At 39.1% G+C, this 17,125-nt stretch overlaps 1 protein-coding gene across 2 annotated transcripts in view; it reads left to right on the top strand.

Annotated features, from left to right (window-relative positions):
* Positions 1 to 17,125, top strand: part of ulk2 (unc-51 like autophagy activating kinase 2) — a 35,777-nt gene that overhangs the window by 4,912 nt on the left and 13,740 nt on the right. For both annotated transcript variants that reach the window (XM_036561094.1, XM_036561086.1), the window contains exons 4-14: positions 8,775 to 8,807; positions 10,111 to 10,147; positions 12,949 to 13,122; positions 13,404 to 13,477; positions 13,591 to 13,692; positions 14,026 to 14,084; positions 14,209 to 14,291; positions 14,406 to 14,456; positions 14,550 to 14,638; positions 14,851 to 15,022; positions 16,691 to 16,751. In XM_036561094.1, coding sequence (XP_036416987.1) covers positions 8,775 to 8,807; positions 10,111 to 10,147; positions 12,949 to 13,122; positions 13,404 to 13,477; positions 13,591 to 13,692; positions 14,026 to 14,084; positions 14,209 to 14,291; positions 14,406 to 14,456; positions 14,550 to 14,638; positions 14,851 to 15,022; positions 16,691 to 16,751 — 935 coding nt within the window. The remainder of the gene's footprint in view (positions 1 to 8,774; positions 8,808 to 10,110; positions 10,148 to 12,948; positions 13,123 to 13,403; positions 13,478 to 13,590; positions 13,693 to 14,025; positions 14,085 to 14,208; positions 14,292 to 14,405; positions 14,457 to 14,549; positions 14,639 to 14,850; positions 15,023 to 16,690; positions 16,752 to 17,125) is intronic.

Below are 17,125 nucleotides of genomic sequence, written 5' to 3'. Positions count from 1 at the left end.
CTCCTTCCCCATGTAGCCTGTCTTATTCAATACTGAGGACACGTCATAAAAAACATGCTTTTACATTGGCAGGAGAAGTAATCTGGCTGTGTTGTGGCTGTGATGTGCTATTTATGTAAACCAGGCTGGTTTAGTGTGATTCTTCTGCATTTAAATAAATAAGCAGGCGACTGCAATGGCGTGCAGCAGCACATCATCTGTTCGTGGTGATACCACGTGCTGTGTCACTCAGCTGAGGAGCCATAAATACACATGCTTGTGCAACTGCTAGATCTGTTTGCTATTAAAAGAACAGCGTGTGGGCTTTTTCTGTGTAAATAATTAGCATGAATTGCTAAAATCATGCCATAGATTGGTTGTAAACTAGGGGTGGGAATCTCTAGGCATCTCACAATTCGATTCGATTACGATTCAGAGGGCTGCGATGCGATTATAAAACGATTAATGATGCATCTCGATGCATCTTTTTTTCTATACCTGATTTCTATTTTCTTACTGTCTGAGGACTTTGTAGTTTTAAAGCAAAGTATTTGTAATGATCCATAATGCATTTATGTCCAATATCTTTTTTTTAATAAAACAAATGGAAGTGATGTGGCAAGTGAACTAGAAGGCTCTCATTCACTGCTCTTGTTTGGAGACGCTGCTGCCACTCATCTGTGATAAAATGCGCAGTTACAGTGAAATAAGATCCAGTGGTAATAGACGTCCACGCAGCACGTTATAGCCGTCCTGCCCATTTTCTTTAGTGATTTTATAACTTCGGTTTTGGTCTCGTGATAGGGAGGGGGTGCGCGAAAGCCCTGTTTCGCAATGACTGAGAACTTGCGTGCAGACTGCAGGTCACATAGCAACGAGGTTTCGCCTGGCTAGTAGCGGAAAAGAGGAAAAGGAAAAGAGAAAGACAGACGCACATTTGGAGATGAATGGACTTATTCGCATTTATAAGCAGCGCAGTTGGTTTCCTGGTTCGTTAAATCTGCAACGAGAGACTGTCACACACTAAAATGCTGCGAAGATGAAGTCGCTTCTCTTTCTAATTCTCCCGTTCCACCTTAAATGGTGCTGCATTTACATTCAGAACCTCAGTCAGAATGTAAGGTGGAACGGGAAAGTTCAGCAAGAAGCTGGCGAGTGAGAAGCGATTTCAGCCTCGTAAAACAGTCGAACGCTGAGAGACATTTTACAAGAAACTGCTCTAGTTTTGAGGAAAAGTTTTCTGGCGGAGATGGGAGGAAAGTGGCTGTAGCTGAAGCTTAAAGCAGAGCAAAGTAAATCTGCGCTCGCGTTTATATTGTTTAGCCTATACTAGCACATTATCACATACTGGACATTAAATGTTGCGGCTCCCAAGGTTGTTTGATTTTTGCTGAAAGGACAAAATGGCTCTTCTTATCATTTGGGTTGTGACTCTTGACCTAACCTGGCTTTAATGCAGAGGGGGCCGGTCGGATTTCTCACTCATCCAGTGGTGTTTTTGTTATGTTCACGTCACAGACTGTCCGGGTGCTGCACTTACCCATTTCCAAGTTCCGCCCTTTGCGTTCCGTCAACGTTACGTTATAAATTAAATATTTAGAAAATCGATTTTTGACATTTGTGAATCGATTCAGAATCGTTCACGTCTGCATCGTGATGCATCTAAGAATCGATTTTTTCCCACACCCCTATTGTAAACTATAAATAAAAGGTACGAATTGATATATATATATATATATATATATATATATATATATATATGTATATATATATATATATGTACACACACACACACACACGCATATATATATATATATATATATATATATGAAAGACACTTTTGATTTATGTGCATATTATATAGAGATGCATGGGTCAGGAATTATTATGGACAATTCCAATTTCAGTTTTTTTTTTTTTTAAACCTAAACCTCACACTCTGTTGGCTAAATGTGCACGACACACACTAGCACGTTTCTGAGACTTCCCATTAGCCAAAAATGCTAAATAAATAACATTATTTGCTCCTTAAAAGGCCAAACTGGCACTTTCGATTAAAAAAATAGGTTGCCTATTTAAATAACATGAAGCAAGTGCTGCACTGAAAGCACCATCTGGCTGTTTAGCACAATGAGTTTTATGACATTTTGGTATAGTTATTGAGGGTCCACCAATTTTTTTTGCGGCCAATTTTACTGCCAAAGTGACCAATGGCTGATTTTTATTTTATTTTTTTACCTGAAGCTCACTCTATATGCACTATTGTACTAAAGTAACAATATAAATCATTCAGTATTAACTGAATGAATCATAGTAGTTACTGAATAATGATTCTTAAGATTTGTAATTAAATAAGCCTAGATTTCAGAGAGGTTAAGCCTGAATCACTGACACATTGATGACTGTCAAAAGCAGGTGGACCATATGTAACCATACGCACCAGGAAAACAGTAGCTGTTTCCTCTGATAGAGCACTATAGCACATAGGCACGTGACCTTTCTTTGTTACAGCTTTCCTCTGAGCCACAGTTATACCACCCTGGACAGTTTATGGCCTCCTGTCACTGGGAAACGTTAGCATGATTGACTTTTCGTCTCTTGCCTGAGCTGCCTTATTAAAGATTGCTAAGTGGTAAGGTTTGCCCTTTAGCGTCTCCACCTCACTGTGAGGTTGGCTTTAGATCCCACTATGGGCTTCATTAATGTGAGCCATTTAAAGCGCGAGTCCCACGCCACCTCACTGAGCAGCTCCAGAACCACTGATACCATCTCGTTTCTCTGATGACAAAGTGTGAACGAAAGCTAGCTTGTATTTATGCTAACGCCAAGAAGTGTTAGCAGTGCAGCTGTAGCCCAGACACTAAGTGCCTACCCATTCAGTCTGGAGATTTTAGAGCTAATAGTACCTTTCTCTGTACATTTTTTTTTCTGAATGGGGCTGTGCTTTGGAGGTGTCTGCTCAGCAGTTTTAATTACAGGTCTTTGCTGAGAGCTGTATGGCTCCTGTCGAAGTTCTTCACAGTCTGGGGGGGGTTTGGAGCTGTGTAATAACAGGGTGGCGACTGCCTCTCTTCTGCCTGCATCTGCCTCTAATGGAGCAGTTAAAATGTTCAGATGTATTTTTGTGTCTTAAGACAATGTGTAAGGACAGAATGATAGTCTCATCGGTACAGTATAGTCAAAGAGGTAATAGGAATTAGCTGAGGAGTTTGTAGGTTCAAATCCCAGGACTGACTGTGTATACCCGGTATAGTTTTTGCACCTTAGGCAAAACATTTATCCCCAGTTGCCCCAGGCTGCTCTACTGGTGACACTTCTGCTCCCGGATTGGGCATAGTTAAGCAGCAAAATGACAAAATTCCCCTTGTAGGATCAATAAAGTATATAACATAACAGCTCCCAGCCATGTTAAAAACGACTTTAATGCTGGTTTCACGCAAACAATATAACATAACGTGATATTCTATACTAAATACAACATTTACTGTACCTGGCATAGATGAGATGTTCAGAAATTCCATATGTTGAGCTGTGCTGGTTGAATGCTGCCATGGAGGAGGCTGTGTGCCATTGTGGCCCACATATATCATGCCTGAACAAAAGGCAGCTTGTGTTACAGGGTGTACAGTTCAGCTTCGAGGAAAACACCATAATGTCTCAACTCTCATACAGATGGCTTTGGGCAAAATGCACCAGGATAATCGACCACAGACAAAACAGCTTCAGACAATAAAATGTTGTGGGACATTTACAATTCATTCTTTATTACTAGAATAATAGCAGTATTTTATCAAATGAAAGATGACAATACAGTATAATCACTCAGTATAATAATTTGCTTTTATTATTTTATTAATATTTGACAAGATTAAGCTTCAAATGACATGCTGTCCGTGTTTACGCCCACGTCTGATTCAATGTTAGGGACTGTCTCAGATTTACCAGGAAAAAGTGTGTAAAAGCTTTGGTGAAATGTAAATCAAAGGTAGAACTAAGCCCCAGTTTAAATGCTTACTGAGGTTATTTTCCACACAATTATCCGTATAAGAGGATTCTGTTACTGGCACAGGCCTACATTTTTACATTTTAATAAAGCCTGAGAATTTTTGGCCAACAAATGAGCCCATACTTTATTGAATATAATTAGAATTTAATCTAATCAGTTCTAAAATCAGTGCAAGGGAATTGTCATTTTAAGATTAACACATGCATTTTTTAGTCTAGCAAGGAAGCTTAAAGTGCAGGGGGGATTTGCAAAGTTTGCTTATTGTGAAGTTGAAGAGTCACACGTGTTCTTTCAGGCTCACCGAAACAGAACCTGAACTTCCTGTTGTAGAACGGAGTGTCTTCAGCTCTGAGGGGTTTGTGTTGTTCTTTTCTCTCCAGTTCTTGGAAGAGAGTGGGAGGGGCTTAGACATGGAAACAAGCTGTGAAAATCAGGAGTGGGCCGTTAGAAGGGGGCCGGGGGAGCTGAAGCTTTTCAGGAACTTTCACTGGTTTTCCTAGAGAGCTGCTTGTTGGCTCACGTTCCAGCACATGCTATGGTGTAAACCCGGAGGAATTCACTCGCTCTCTTGAGCCCTCCTAAAACTGAATGCACAGCATAGTTAACGCTCAGGCTGATGACTATCAAGGTGTGCCGTCTGTGCGTGATCATAACTACAGGCTGAGATCACAAGTGTTTTTGTTTATCATATGTTTCCTTCCCTGGAGGTGCTTAAAAAGTGTAGGCTGTGTTTATTTACTGGCTCCATGTGGGCAGAAGAGAAGAAAGCCTGGAGTTTGATATCTGTATGTTTAAAAATGCACGTAAGTTTATGTGTGTACAGTTGTGAGGGATGTTCTCACAGCTGACAAAGAGATCTAATCTAGTTCTAGCACTTTTTGTGCCCTTCCACAGTGTCTACTGGTGTTGTTCCCCTTACCAACCAGTTCTGTGTCTGCATCCACACAGTCCGAGCTCAAAGGTTTCTCAGTTTTATGACATGATGTTCTGAAAACATCGTCACAGTCATTTACGTCCTCGCTGTCAACAACATACCGATGAAACAGCATTCCATTGTCTGAGGAAGCCCCCAAGTTTGTTTTCCCATGTAAAGCACTTTTCAGGGAATGGTTACAATTACCAAGTACTGCTGTTGCATGTTGGTCAGCGACATATGTTTTAAAAGGCTCAGGAAATTTAAAACCCTGTGTGTCTCATATGATTTCCATGTCTTATGTAACACAGGGTTCATTGAGTTACAGTCCAAGAGTGTGCAAAGAAAATGCTACATTTGCGGGTGTTATGTCATGCGGGTATTATCAGCAGTTCTAGAAGTTGTTGGCTGTGCGTGCGTGTGTGTGTGTGTATGTGTGTGTAGCTATGCACTTTGGTAATCCTGTGTGTGTGCAGCACTGTACAAAAATCAGACCACCTTTGATTTATTTAATTTCAGGTCAAAACGGCCATTAAGTACAAGTTATTTATTTTTCAGCATTAGAAAAAAGCAGAGAACATTTCACAAGAAATTTAATTACACAGAAATTTATTTACACTGCAGCCTCAAAACTAAATATAATATATTTTTACAAGATTCAGTGTGTCCACACTGTGCCTTTATTATAGCTTCCATTCTTTTTGGCAGACTTGCTTTCAGTTTTTTAAAGAAATCTACAGGGATGTTTTCGCATTGGTTGCATTTTTTACTTCTCATCAAGTAATCCCAAATACATTCAGTGGGGTGGTCAGTCCATTGTTCTGAGAACAGCACCAGCTTCTTTGTTCAACTTGCAGATTTTCTTGTTTATTTGATCTTTCAGTAATGGATTCTTGACAGCTATGTATTCTTTCAGACCCACAGCACTGAGTTGTCCTCTCACAGTGGAAGGATTGTTTTACACCTGAAGTAAGAATGAAGCTTGATTTTTTTTTTTTTCCTGTCTCTCAAAAATTAAAGCTTTAAGTACTGTTTATTTGATGGTGAGTTTTGGTTTTCTAACAGGCCTTGCACAGTTGGTAGGAGTTCCATTTTCTCTGTATCTTTTTAATAAATGGTTATCTGTTTTTATCTAATCGCCTTACAAATATCCCAAAAAGCATACCTTGTACTTAATGGACATTTTGACTAGCAATTAAGTAAATGAAGGCTGACTTTTGCATAGTACTGTATGCGTGTCAGTATGACTTGCTTGACCTTTCCACAGTTATTAATAATTAATAATACATTTTTTGGTCTTTGCTTACCTAATAAGAACTAGGTTTAGGCAGAAGGCATTCAGGCACACAGCTAGACATGAAGTCAGCTGGAGTGAAGTAGTCAGTCTGAAGAACATTAATTAAATAAGGTGCAGAAGATGAAATTGACCTCTGTGCAGCTGAGAAATTAAAGGTTTGTGTGTTTTTAAAAGGTTAATTGCTGAAGGGAATTGTAAACATGTTTAATAAAGGATTAAATATTATTTGAGACTCTTTTGTAATTATGTGAAGCAAGTATTGAAGTCCAAAACTGGACTGGTCTTATGAAAAGTACAGACTCGAGGAAGATGTTCTGTTTCTTTCCACCACAGGTCTAAATGTTATCTGTTGTTTATGTCCAGGTCCAGCATGTTCTGTGGCGTGATATCTGATCTGGTTTGTGTGTACATTATATGAACGTCCTTGTTTTTGTACCGTGGTGCTTATATAATTAAAGATTTTACAGCTACTGGTTTAAATCCTTGTCATACATCATTTGTTAGGCAAGAGACCGAGTGTGGCCTCTCGCCAAAACAAACAGAACAAAATCTGATGGCGGGGAGATCAGGGCAGCACTGTTGTGTGTGTGGACAACATATGCTTCCGGACTTAGTGCTGGTTGTTTTGATTTTTTCCAGCCCACTCTTGGTCAACAGGTCTGCTCAGTCGGGTTTAATCTTAGAAGCATGTGTTTCTGTGACATCTGAAGGTATTTGGCAGACAGGCTGAGTGAGGAGGCCAGAATGTGTTAGTTACATATTTAGCGACATCCTGAAAAAAATCCATATCCTGAGCTGATGGGGGGTAGACCAGTATCCCTTAGGGATACACAATGTATCTGTAGCTGATATATTATTTTCAGGCAGACAGGAAAACTTGGGGCATCATTGGGCAGGACTTCTAATGGTACATTCCCCTAATGTTGTTAGTGGCTGTGAATAAGAGTGACTAATTAATTATGTAAAATATTTACATAAATGAATATACATTTTACAATAATTGTCTTGTCTGATTTATCTGTGTCATGACTCTGTAAAATTAAACTGCAAACTGCACTTCATGAATGGATACATAAATGAGCATAGAAATTTAAGAAATTTCAAAACTGTCATTCTCAGCAAGATGTTAAATACCAGTTACTGTTGTTGGTCCAAGAATTCTGTATTGATGCTTTCCTAGTATTCCTGTTCTTCTTTTCTCCTATCCCGCAGTTCCACTTCCAGCTGACATGCAAACAGCATTTTACGTAATCACTCTGATGGGCTGAGTCGACAGTCATCCAGTAGTTATCCCATGACCACCCTCCCCCACCTCCCAGAGGCAGCGCTGATCCCATCCCATTACAGGATTCTTAGCAAAACTGGAGCGAAGCTCAGCCTCAACCTCAGTTTAAGGTGTACATTTGGTTGAGACTCCAGAGCTGGGACTGTCTGAGCAGTCATTAGCAGAGAATAATGGTGGTTTGTCCATGTGCAACTGAAATGAACAGTGAGTTCTGAAGGCACAGCTGACATTCCAACCAGGCCGAATGAAGAGTCTTGAGTTCAGCTTTAGGTATATAAAGTCTGTTGAGAAAATGGACCTGTATGAGGCAGTTAATGGGATTTGTGCGGAGAAACTAGAACCAGCATGGCAGCTGGAACACACTGTTTCCTGTAAATTCAATCACAGTGCACAAAATGGCCACACTTTCCTTTTTAATGGACCAGTCCAGCATCTGAACAGTATTTCACACAGCCACTAAGCACTAGCCATTAAGAAGAAGAAAAGAGTTGTAGACTTGATTGTCTTTAGAGGAAATGTATTAAAGCAATAAGCCATGAAATTATTTTTACAAAATAATGTAAAAGAATTCACAAATATTCCATAAATTGTGTAATATTATTATAGTTTGTTACCAGTAGGCTATGGTTACCAAGCAGCATGATGGTGAAAGGTTATTTCTTGAGCACCCCAATGTTTTTTTAATAACTTGGCTCATTAATACAGACATCAGATGATGTGTGCAGTCATGTACGGTATTGTGCAAAAGCCAGAGACATAACAGCTGTTTTGACTGTTAATTAAAATCTCTGATCTCTGACTTTTGCACTTTACTATTTGTGTATTTCAGGTATTTTACGACAGCTTTGATTTTAGAACTAGTACTGATTTTCCCTCTTGCTGTCATACCTAACTTCTTCTGTACATATTCAAATTCATATCCATGCCTGTCTGTTTGACATTTGAGCTATAATAGTGCCCAGAGGGTCTGTGCTGATCAACACATGCAAACCTATAACAGGCTATGGAGAGAATGTGTCTGAGGGCCTTGCATATTAATGTGCTTGTGATCTTTTGATGGCTACTTGATCATACTGTGTAATTTTGGCCCTTGGCAAAACTTCACATCTCAGGTCATATGACAAGTAAGGACAGAAACATTTATAGTGCGTTTATGGCAGTAAAATTGTTATTGTTAATTGTTGCCTAGTTCCTCCACTCCCTTCCATGTGGCACTGAATGTGCCTTGGCAAAGGTAAATGATTTGTCATTTGAAAACAAGCGGTGTGAAGAACTGTCTTCTCTTTTCTTCTAGGAAACGCCAAATTTTGTGTTTCTGGTAATGGAGGTGAGTACACTGTGTGTCATCATCACTCTCCAGCTCTCTCTCCCTTTTTCTTTCTTCGTTCCTCATGTCCTTGATGTCCATATATGGCAGAATCACATGACCCAGTCTGCTGTGGCTCTGTCTGGTGTTGCTCAACACTAGAGTGGCTGAAGGAAAAACAAACTGACCACCTTAAGTGTCCAAACTAAAAATATCGATTCAGAGAAGCCTACTCAGAAAAACAGTTTCATCTGCTTTTATATCAGCTCTATCTTTAGCATGTAACATAATTCTGACACTTCATGTGTCCCAGATGATAAGATAAGTAAGTGGCCACCTGATTCTTGTTTATGGAAACTGTCAGCATGACCAGAGAGTTTTCTTTGTTGTTTAAGTGATCAGGCAGGTGGTTGCTGTTAGATGTGTACTTGGAAATCAGTAAGTAATCAGCAACTTTATAGAAAGAATACAGAACAATGACAGCACTCATAGTTTTCACCAAAACCTATTGAATAACTGTTTAATTATCCAAGATTTATCAGACTACAGTTAACCCAGTCCATTACAGTCTTGTCAAACAAAGACCCTTAAGAACAGCCTGATCAGCACGGATTATTTAAGTAGCTCCTATCAAAGGTCCTTATTTGAAACCTTTGGCAGTGTAGAATACAGTACATTTGCTATAGTGAGTGTGCAGTGTGCTGATCCTTTTCGCTCTCTCTACCCTTTTCCTGTTGTAAGGAGATTAACTGCCCCTGAATGGAAGCTGTGCAGCTATAATACTACATCACTGTATCAGATTAATTGAAGAGCTTATTGTTATCTCTGCTTTATGTTGCCCAGCATAACACATTGCCTTGTTCTCCAGCCCTTCATATTTCCAAAGCTGATCTTGCTGTCATATCAAGACCTTACATTTTTAAAATATTCTCACACCATTTGAAAACACTTGCATTATGTGAACTTTTTATGATGAATAATACAAATGGTCCAAAATCAGGATACATTAACATACATTGAAGTAATGAAGGTTGTTTTATTTGGTTTTCAGGGTTTATACCAATACTATAGAACACTGAACAATTGCATGCAAAGAAAGCATAATCAGTCCTGCGTAACTGGATTTAGTGCAGTGCAGTTTGGAAAATGTTGAATAAAAATCATTATACTCATAGTTTTATAGAATTTTTATTCTTTTGTCTGTTCAGATTTATCAAACCCCAGAAAATGTACCATATATCGTGATGCCATATTCATGATGACATATTCTTGCCATATTACCTACCCTGTTAAATTCATTTTTTTGGTGTGTGTCCTGTTGCAGTATTGCAATGGAGGGGATCTTGCAGACTATTTACAAGGTAAGCTCTTAATAAAACATTACACTGAGTGTGGTACACAATGTTTTGCAGTACAACCTCAGGACTGATAAAGAGTATAATAAATATGATGTGTGATATAATAGTGAACATGCAGGTCTGTGGCTTGATTCCAGAGCACTAGTTTGTTTTAAACCCAAGCATCCAATACCAAAGGTCACTCACCTTTGCTGACAGCTGTTTATATTATGATGTATATTTACAGCTTATTGTGCTGTATTCAGGTATCAGATACTAATTGGCTTGTTTGATCTGCTTTAATTAGGCCAAATTACTTATTACTTACAAATTACTCATTCCTTAGCCATCAGGGTGATGTTCAGGTTGTGGTTTTGTACAGTTTTTTTGATGACGTATGCTTTGGTTGAATTACTTGAATTAGGCCATATCATTCCACATGATCAGAGTGACATTCACAGCTTATCTACCAGCAAGTTTTGTGTAGTTTGTTTTTGAAGATGTGCACATTGGCTTTTTGTGGAATATTCAAGCAGCAGCTGTTAGAGTTTATTGATCCAGTGCTTATCTTTGTTTACATAGAGATATATTGATAATGGTGCTCTGGTGTTCTCTGTGAGGGGATGTGATTGGTCTGTTTACATCATGAAATGTGTCAGGATGACTTTTTGAATGCTGTATTTGGATGACTCAGGTGTCCTCTCCAAGCTCCTGATGAGTGTACATGAGTGTGCATGGGTGGAGGAGTGTGGAGACTGAACTCTGAGCCCGTTGTTCTGTGTGATTGAAGTTGCTATCAGTACGTAACAGTTTTGTGCAGGTAGATGCTCCCACGTCAGATGGCATGGTGCATTATGTGTCAGTCTCTCAACTCCCCTACTCACAAATTATGCAACTGTTCCTCAGTTATACAATTCCACTCTATCTGACGTGTATCGCAGAGATTTGTTCATGCCAAGCACTCGTGAAGCCAGTGTTTAGGGATTCTTATTAGATCCGTTGTGATCAGATTTGCTTTGTTTACTGAGTAGATTGGGCAAATGGAATCCTCTTAACAGCTCTGTGGATTAGTGGTGTTTTGTTGTAACAGGGGACCAAGAGCCAGAGCAGTGTCACTCTATGTAATACCCCTCAGCTACTTCTGATTTTGAAATTCATACCGATCACAGGGTCCCTGCAGATCACAGGACAGTGTTATATTTTATAGTAATCTTGATTTTGCTGGAATGTGGCGTAACTCAGCTCAGCTAATGTATTTTGTGCACCAAATGAATCATCATAATCTTGATATATCAGCCTAGTTGTTAATGGACATCAAATGTCAGGGGACATCCGCTTTGTGGCACGATTGACTGTAGCTGTGGTGCACATGCATCTGGTGGATCTGAGCAAGGGAACGTAGGTATTGTAGTCTGTACACTGTCAGAAAAATGGGTACTGCACAATTTTTTTCAAACAATGCAAATGTACTAGAGGTCGACAGATATTTTTTTCAGGGCCGATATCGCTACCGATTATTGGTTATCAAAGACACTGATAACCGATATTTGGGGCTGATATTCATTTCCCATAAATTTGATGTTCGTAGTATGAAAATTTACAACAATGCAGTTCTTACTCACAATTTACATTAAATGAACATAATGTTTAATATTAGAACATTATAAAAAATAAAGTTCTTTGAGCTTTAAACAGTATAAAAATTGCAAAAGAGATTTTTTAAATAGATAAAAACGAATTAACTTAAATAACTTTCTTAAAATAACAAAAATAGCTTCCCAAATCACAGCAGGAATAAGAGTTTACTTTTTGTAATGGCTGCCACCATGCTCACAACTTTCTTTACATGCGTATTGCACACTGCCTTTGCTGTTGATGGTTGGCTGTAATAGTCCCTTGCTGCACTTTTAAGTTTTTTTGTGCATCCATCTGCATTGACAGGGTTTTAAGGTAGAGTTAAAAGAGGATTAGGAATGTTAGCAAGTTCGCATTCTGTGTTACTTTGTGAAAATACACATTTAAATTACATGCTTTGGCTTTAAATTCAATACATTTTAATTTTGTTTATTTTTAATTTTTTTCATAATGAATGTTAATGTGTAAAGACAGACTACAGAAGTGTTTTTATCGTGGTTGCATCAGATATGTGCATACATAACAAAAAAAAAACACTTATAGGCAAGGAAACAAGTTCAAGTGCCAATTCTGATTATCAGAAAAGTGCTGAATATCGGCTCCAGTTATTGGTTGGGCTGATAATTGGACAACGCGGTCCTTAAGGTCAGATTGTTAGTTTTAAAGGTACACCACATTCACTTATTTGTAAGGTGAAGGGAGCATATTTGTACTTTTATAATTTCACTGATTTAAAGGAAAAAATAAAACAAAAAGATGGGAGTCAAGGCAGGACTTAATAACAGTGTCAATCAAATTTTTTGTAATGTTACATTATTTTTTATTACTAAACTACTCCAAAAATTCATTTGAAAAGGAACATAAGAACTTTATAAATTACATATAGTATAAAAAGATGTTCTTTTTAGGTTTAGGGTGTGGGATACCTTTCTGGAAGGCCAAAACAAACATCCTCAACACACGGGCCAACACTTGCAACAGAATATGATACATATGTGGTTATGGAATATATATCCTTCTAAAGATACTGACGTTCCCTTGAGTGTTTCCCCCCAGTGACAAACTTTGACTTTGTATCCAAAAAAGTACAGTTTAGTACTGGGAGAGTACAGTTTTTTATGTTAGAGGATAAACTGTTCAGTGAGTTTCTGTGAGTTTTTCTCAGTAGTATTATATCTACTCTGTTCTAGCCAAGGGTACCCTGCGAGAGGACACCCTGAGGGTCTTTTTGCAGCAGATAGCTGCAGCCATGCGCATCCTAAACAGCAAGGGAATCATTCACCGGGACCTCAAACCCCAGAACATCCTCCTGTCCTACACTGGCCGCAAGAAATCCAGCATCAATGGCATCCGTATTAAAATTGGTAATTGAATATGTGTAATGAACACTGTCAGCAACACTGTGTATGTATAGCTAGGCTGTAATAATAGCTCACACACGTTACATAGGGTAGTCACATGAGGGGAAAGCCCTTTTATCTTCCAAACCTACAGGACTATTTGTTGTCATTGTGCTATTTCTGGGTATGCAGCCTTTCAGTTGTCTCCATGGTCCCACTCAGTGCCGCAGGCTTAAGTCAGACAATAAAAGCAAGTTGCTAATAATAACACAGACATACTGATGGGAGCTTTCTGTGTTCTACAGCTGACTTTGGCTTCGCACGATATCTTCAGAGTAACATGATGGCAGCTACGCTGTGTGGATCGCCTATGTACATGGTAAATGCCCAGATGTGTCTAAGCAGACTTTACTGCTGCCTGTCCAAACTTTGACAAGTTGCTTGTATAGACTGTTTAGTTATATCTCATAAACTGCCTCCTCTCCCTTCCAGGCTCCAGAAGTGATAATGTCCCAGAACTATGATGCCAAAGCAGACCTGTGGAGCATTGGGACTGTTATTTATCAGTGCCTCGTTGGGAAGCCACCCTTTCAGGTCAGTCTATTTAAAGGTGGCTGTCAGCCTGTTGTGCTCTCTTAGTAAGCAGAAACAGGACTGCATTGTCTTTCGTAATAGCATTAGGAATGCCCACAGCATTTTTATTTTCTTGTATCAATTAATATTTTAGGAAAAGTGAAGGAAGTGGTGAATTAAAGATTGAGCCTAGTGCAGCAGCCAGCTACCCTGTTAATCATCATTAGCTATTTTTGTAGAAATAGTAGCCTATTTCAACTAAAAAGGTTTTTTTTCCCTTTAGAGTTTACTGCTGTTAAGTTGAGTTTTGTATTGTTGTGGAAGTATGTGTTATGTTCTTTGTCCTCTCCACAGGCAAACAGCCCGCAAGACCTGAGGATGTTCTATGAGAAAAACAAGACTCTGGTGCCAAAGTAAGAATAAACATTAATCACAGTGCTGTTGATGGTGGAGATGTGACTCATGAAACTCAAAGCTGTACTGAAACATGGCCTCTATTGACCTTACAACTAAAGAGTGCTTCCTTCCTGCTCTCAGCATCCCAAGGGAGACATCTCCTCAGCTTGCAGATCTGCTGCTGGGCCTACTGCAGAGGAACCAGAAGGACCGAATGGATTTTGGTCAGTAAAGCTTCCGTTTGGGGGCCTGACAGGTTATGATGAATGCTGTGTTTTTCAAGGTCATTAACTTGGATGAACCCTACATTATTCACTGTCTCTTTTTACTTCTCACAGATACATTCTTCAGCCATCCCTTCCTGGAGCAATCATCGACTATTAAAAAATGTGAGAATGATGGATCATATTACAGGACATATTTTATAGCCAATCTGGTCTTGCCCTGTTAACTAAGTCAGTGTATGTGCTCTTTTTACCCAGCATGCCCTGTACCGGTGCCTGTGTGTCCCAGCTCAGTCTCGGACAGCACCTGTGGCAGCTCGCCGTCCTGCCGTTACGTCTCTCCTCCGGTGAGTTCATGACCTCATCTTGCTTAAGCCCACTGTCACCCAACTGCAGCTGGCGTATGCTTTCAGATTAAAGCTGCTGCATTATCTCCATATACCACTGCTGCAGCTGAGTGACAGCAGCCGAGCTCAGGAAAGGAATGAATAGTGCTGTCACTGACTTAACCCTAGGTAATCCAATGTTTTTCCTCTTTCTCTCTGTCCTTCTGCTGCAGTCATTGCCAGACATGCAGACGTTGCCCGAGGATGTGCTTTCCTCGCCCCCTCTAGGCCCTCCCAACTACCTGCAGCTGTCCAAAGAGTCCGGCGGCAGCACCAGTAGCAAAAACTCCTCCTGTGACACAGACGACTTTGTGTTGGTGCCCCACCTTTCAGGAGAACAGTCTTGTGAGTTACTTGTGCATTACTGTGATTTATCACAGGTAAGGGGTGTTTGTAGACGTCACGAGACGGAGTGCCTATAACCCCCCTTACCCATGGTAAAATCACTGTAGTATACGGCCTCAAGCAGCTTATTGCTTTAATAAAGAGAGACTTTACAACTTTACATGCACAAATTTTTAATAAATCACAAGGTATAATTGATAATAATCACAATAAACAATTCTCACACCAAGAGGAGTATGTAGAGTACGCAATTGTTGCTAAACAATGTAGGACTTCTGAAGGACGAAGTGCTGTCAAATCGCTCATCTTTGTTTAAGGCAGTCATTTAATGAATGATGTAATTTTTTGTCATATAATAATTAACATAATTTCCACTAGTTGTGTTAGCTTTAAGCAATGGTGCCACACATTTGTTTCCCCACACTGGGTTAAGTAGATCTAACTAAAAACATGGACATGTGAAGCATGTAAGACATTTAAGTAACATATTCTTTAGTTTTAATTTTGCATTTTTAGTCAGTTATTCAGTAAATACTTCAATACAAAACCCAACGCTGAATATTAATGGAGAAGCGGTTTAATCTGTTTAGCTATCTTTTAGCATGTTTAGCTTGCTATCTTTTTGCCTAGTTGTTAAGAAAATGAGTTATCGGACTCTCAGTTTAGACTAAATCAGGTTCTTATCTTCTTATCTTTCATTTTTTTGCTTATTTTTTATTTAACCTTTAATTGAGCCAGGCAAGTCATTAAGACCGTGTTCCTATTTACAATGGCGGCTTGGCAGTTCCCACTTCTAGTAGTATGACGGTCCATGCAAGCAGGATAACAGTCTATTCGCAGTATGACTGTTTTAGTGAGTTGGTGCATTAATACAGAATTAAGTTGTTGTCAGACAGTCATACTTGTTTACATATCCAGTATTTTACATCGGCTTTGAACATGGCTCAGCCAATCAGATTCCAGGACTGTAGCTATCCGTTTTATAGTAGATTATAATAATATTCAGTAAGGCTATTTAAAAAAAAGTACAAATCCAAAAAACTTTATGTATTGGTTTTATTGTCTGTACAGTTGTATGCAAAAGCTTAAACACCCCCAGGTTAACCTACGTGTTTTGTGGATTTTTAAGTGAAATTATGTTAACACATCCACTGCAGAGGACAGAACTTAAACATAACATTTTTCCACTAATATTAATACACAGATTCTTTGCAGTTTATTTGCTGAGTGTAACATATTGAAAACATAAAATATAAAATGTTTCATAACTTTTGCACAGGCCATGTTTTATTTTTTCCAATTTGTTGCATTCATCAAATAAACAGTAATTGTGAAATAAAAAGCTCAGAATTTTGTTCTCTGTAGAGGAAGTATAACTTGTTTTCACTTAGAAAATCAACAGAACATATAATTTGACCAGGGGCACCTGAACATTTGCATACAACTGTATTTCACTACTGTGTAAAGAGTTCCTGCAGTCACATTTGTGTATTCAGAATCAGAATAGTACTGAATTGTATAGCAGAGAAGTTTGCGTATTCATGGTTCCTAAAGAATCATGTTTGAATTGAATCAATGCGAAGTCAAAGAATTACATCCCAAAATATGCACACTATTACTGCTTTGTAGGCTTTTATTGCAAGTTACTCATTCCTCTGTTCTCTTCAGATGATCTGCCAATGGGGGCCACTGGCCGCAGGCCGTCCAGCGAGTTTTTGCTGTGTGGAGGGTGAGTATGACATCTCAGGCACACTTCATATATAGTGACAAATCACAGCCACAGAAGAAGTTACACTCTGTAACCAAGTTACAGTAGCACTCTAAACCACTCCACACACTGTGTTTGCCTGGCTTAGCTGTGCAAACATAAAGATTTTAAGACATGTCTGGGCCACAGGTTCACAATACATCTGCAGAGTGTGATGTCATTTTTGTTTGTTGTTCATGGGCTGAACAATATACATGGGCTGTTGAACAGATGCATCTATTATGCATCACAGAGATGCAGGATTGTTTTGGATTAACATGTTGACCTGTTTGTCTTGGTGATGTCAGCGGCGATATTTTCAGCTCTCTCTCTTAAGCTGTTTGATCATGAAGGTG

Source organism: Colossoma macropomum, unplaced genomic scaffold (assembly GCF_904425465.1).
Source record: "Colossoma macropomum unplaced genomic scaffold, Colossoma_macropomum, whole genome shotgun sequence".
In the NCBI taxonomy this organism is placed as follows: Eukaryota; Metazoa; Chordata; class Actinopteri; order Characiformes; family Serrasalmidae; genus Colossoma; species Colossoma macropomum.
This window is presented reverse-complemented; position numbering and strand designations above follow the sequence as displayed.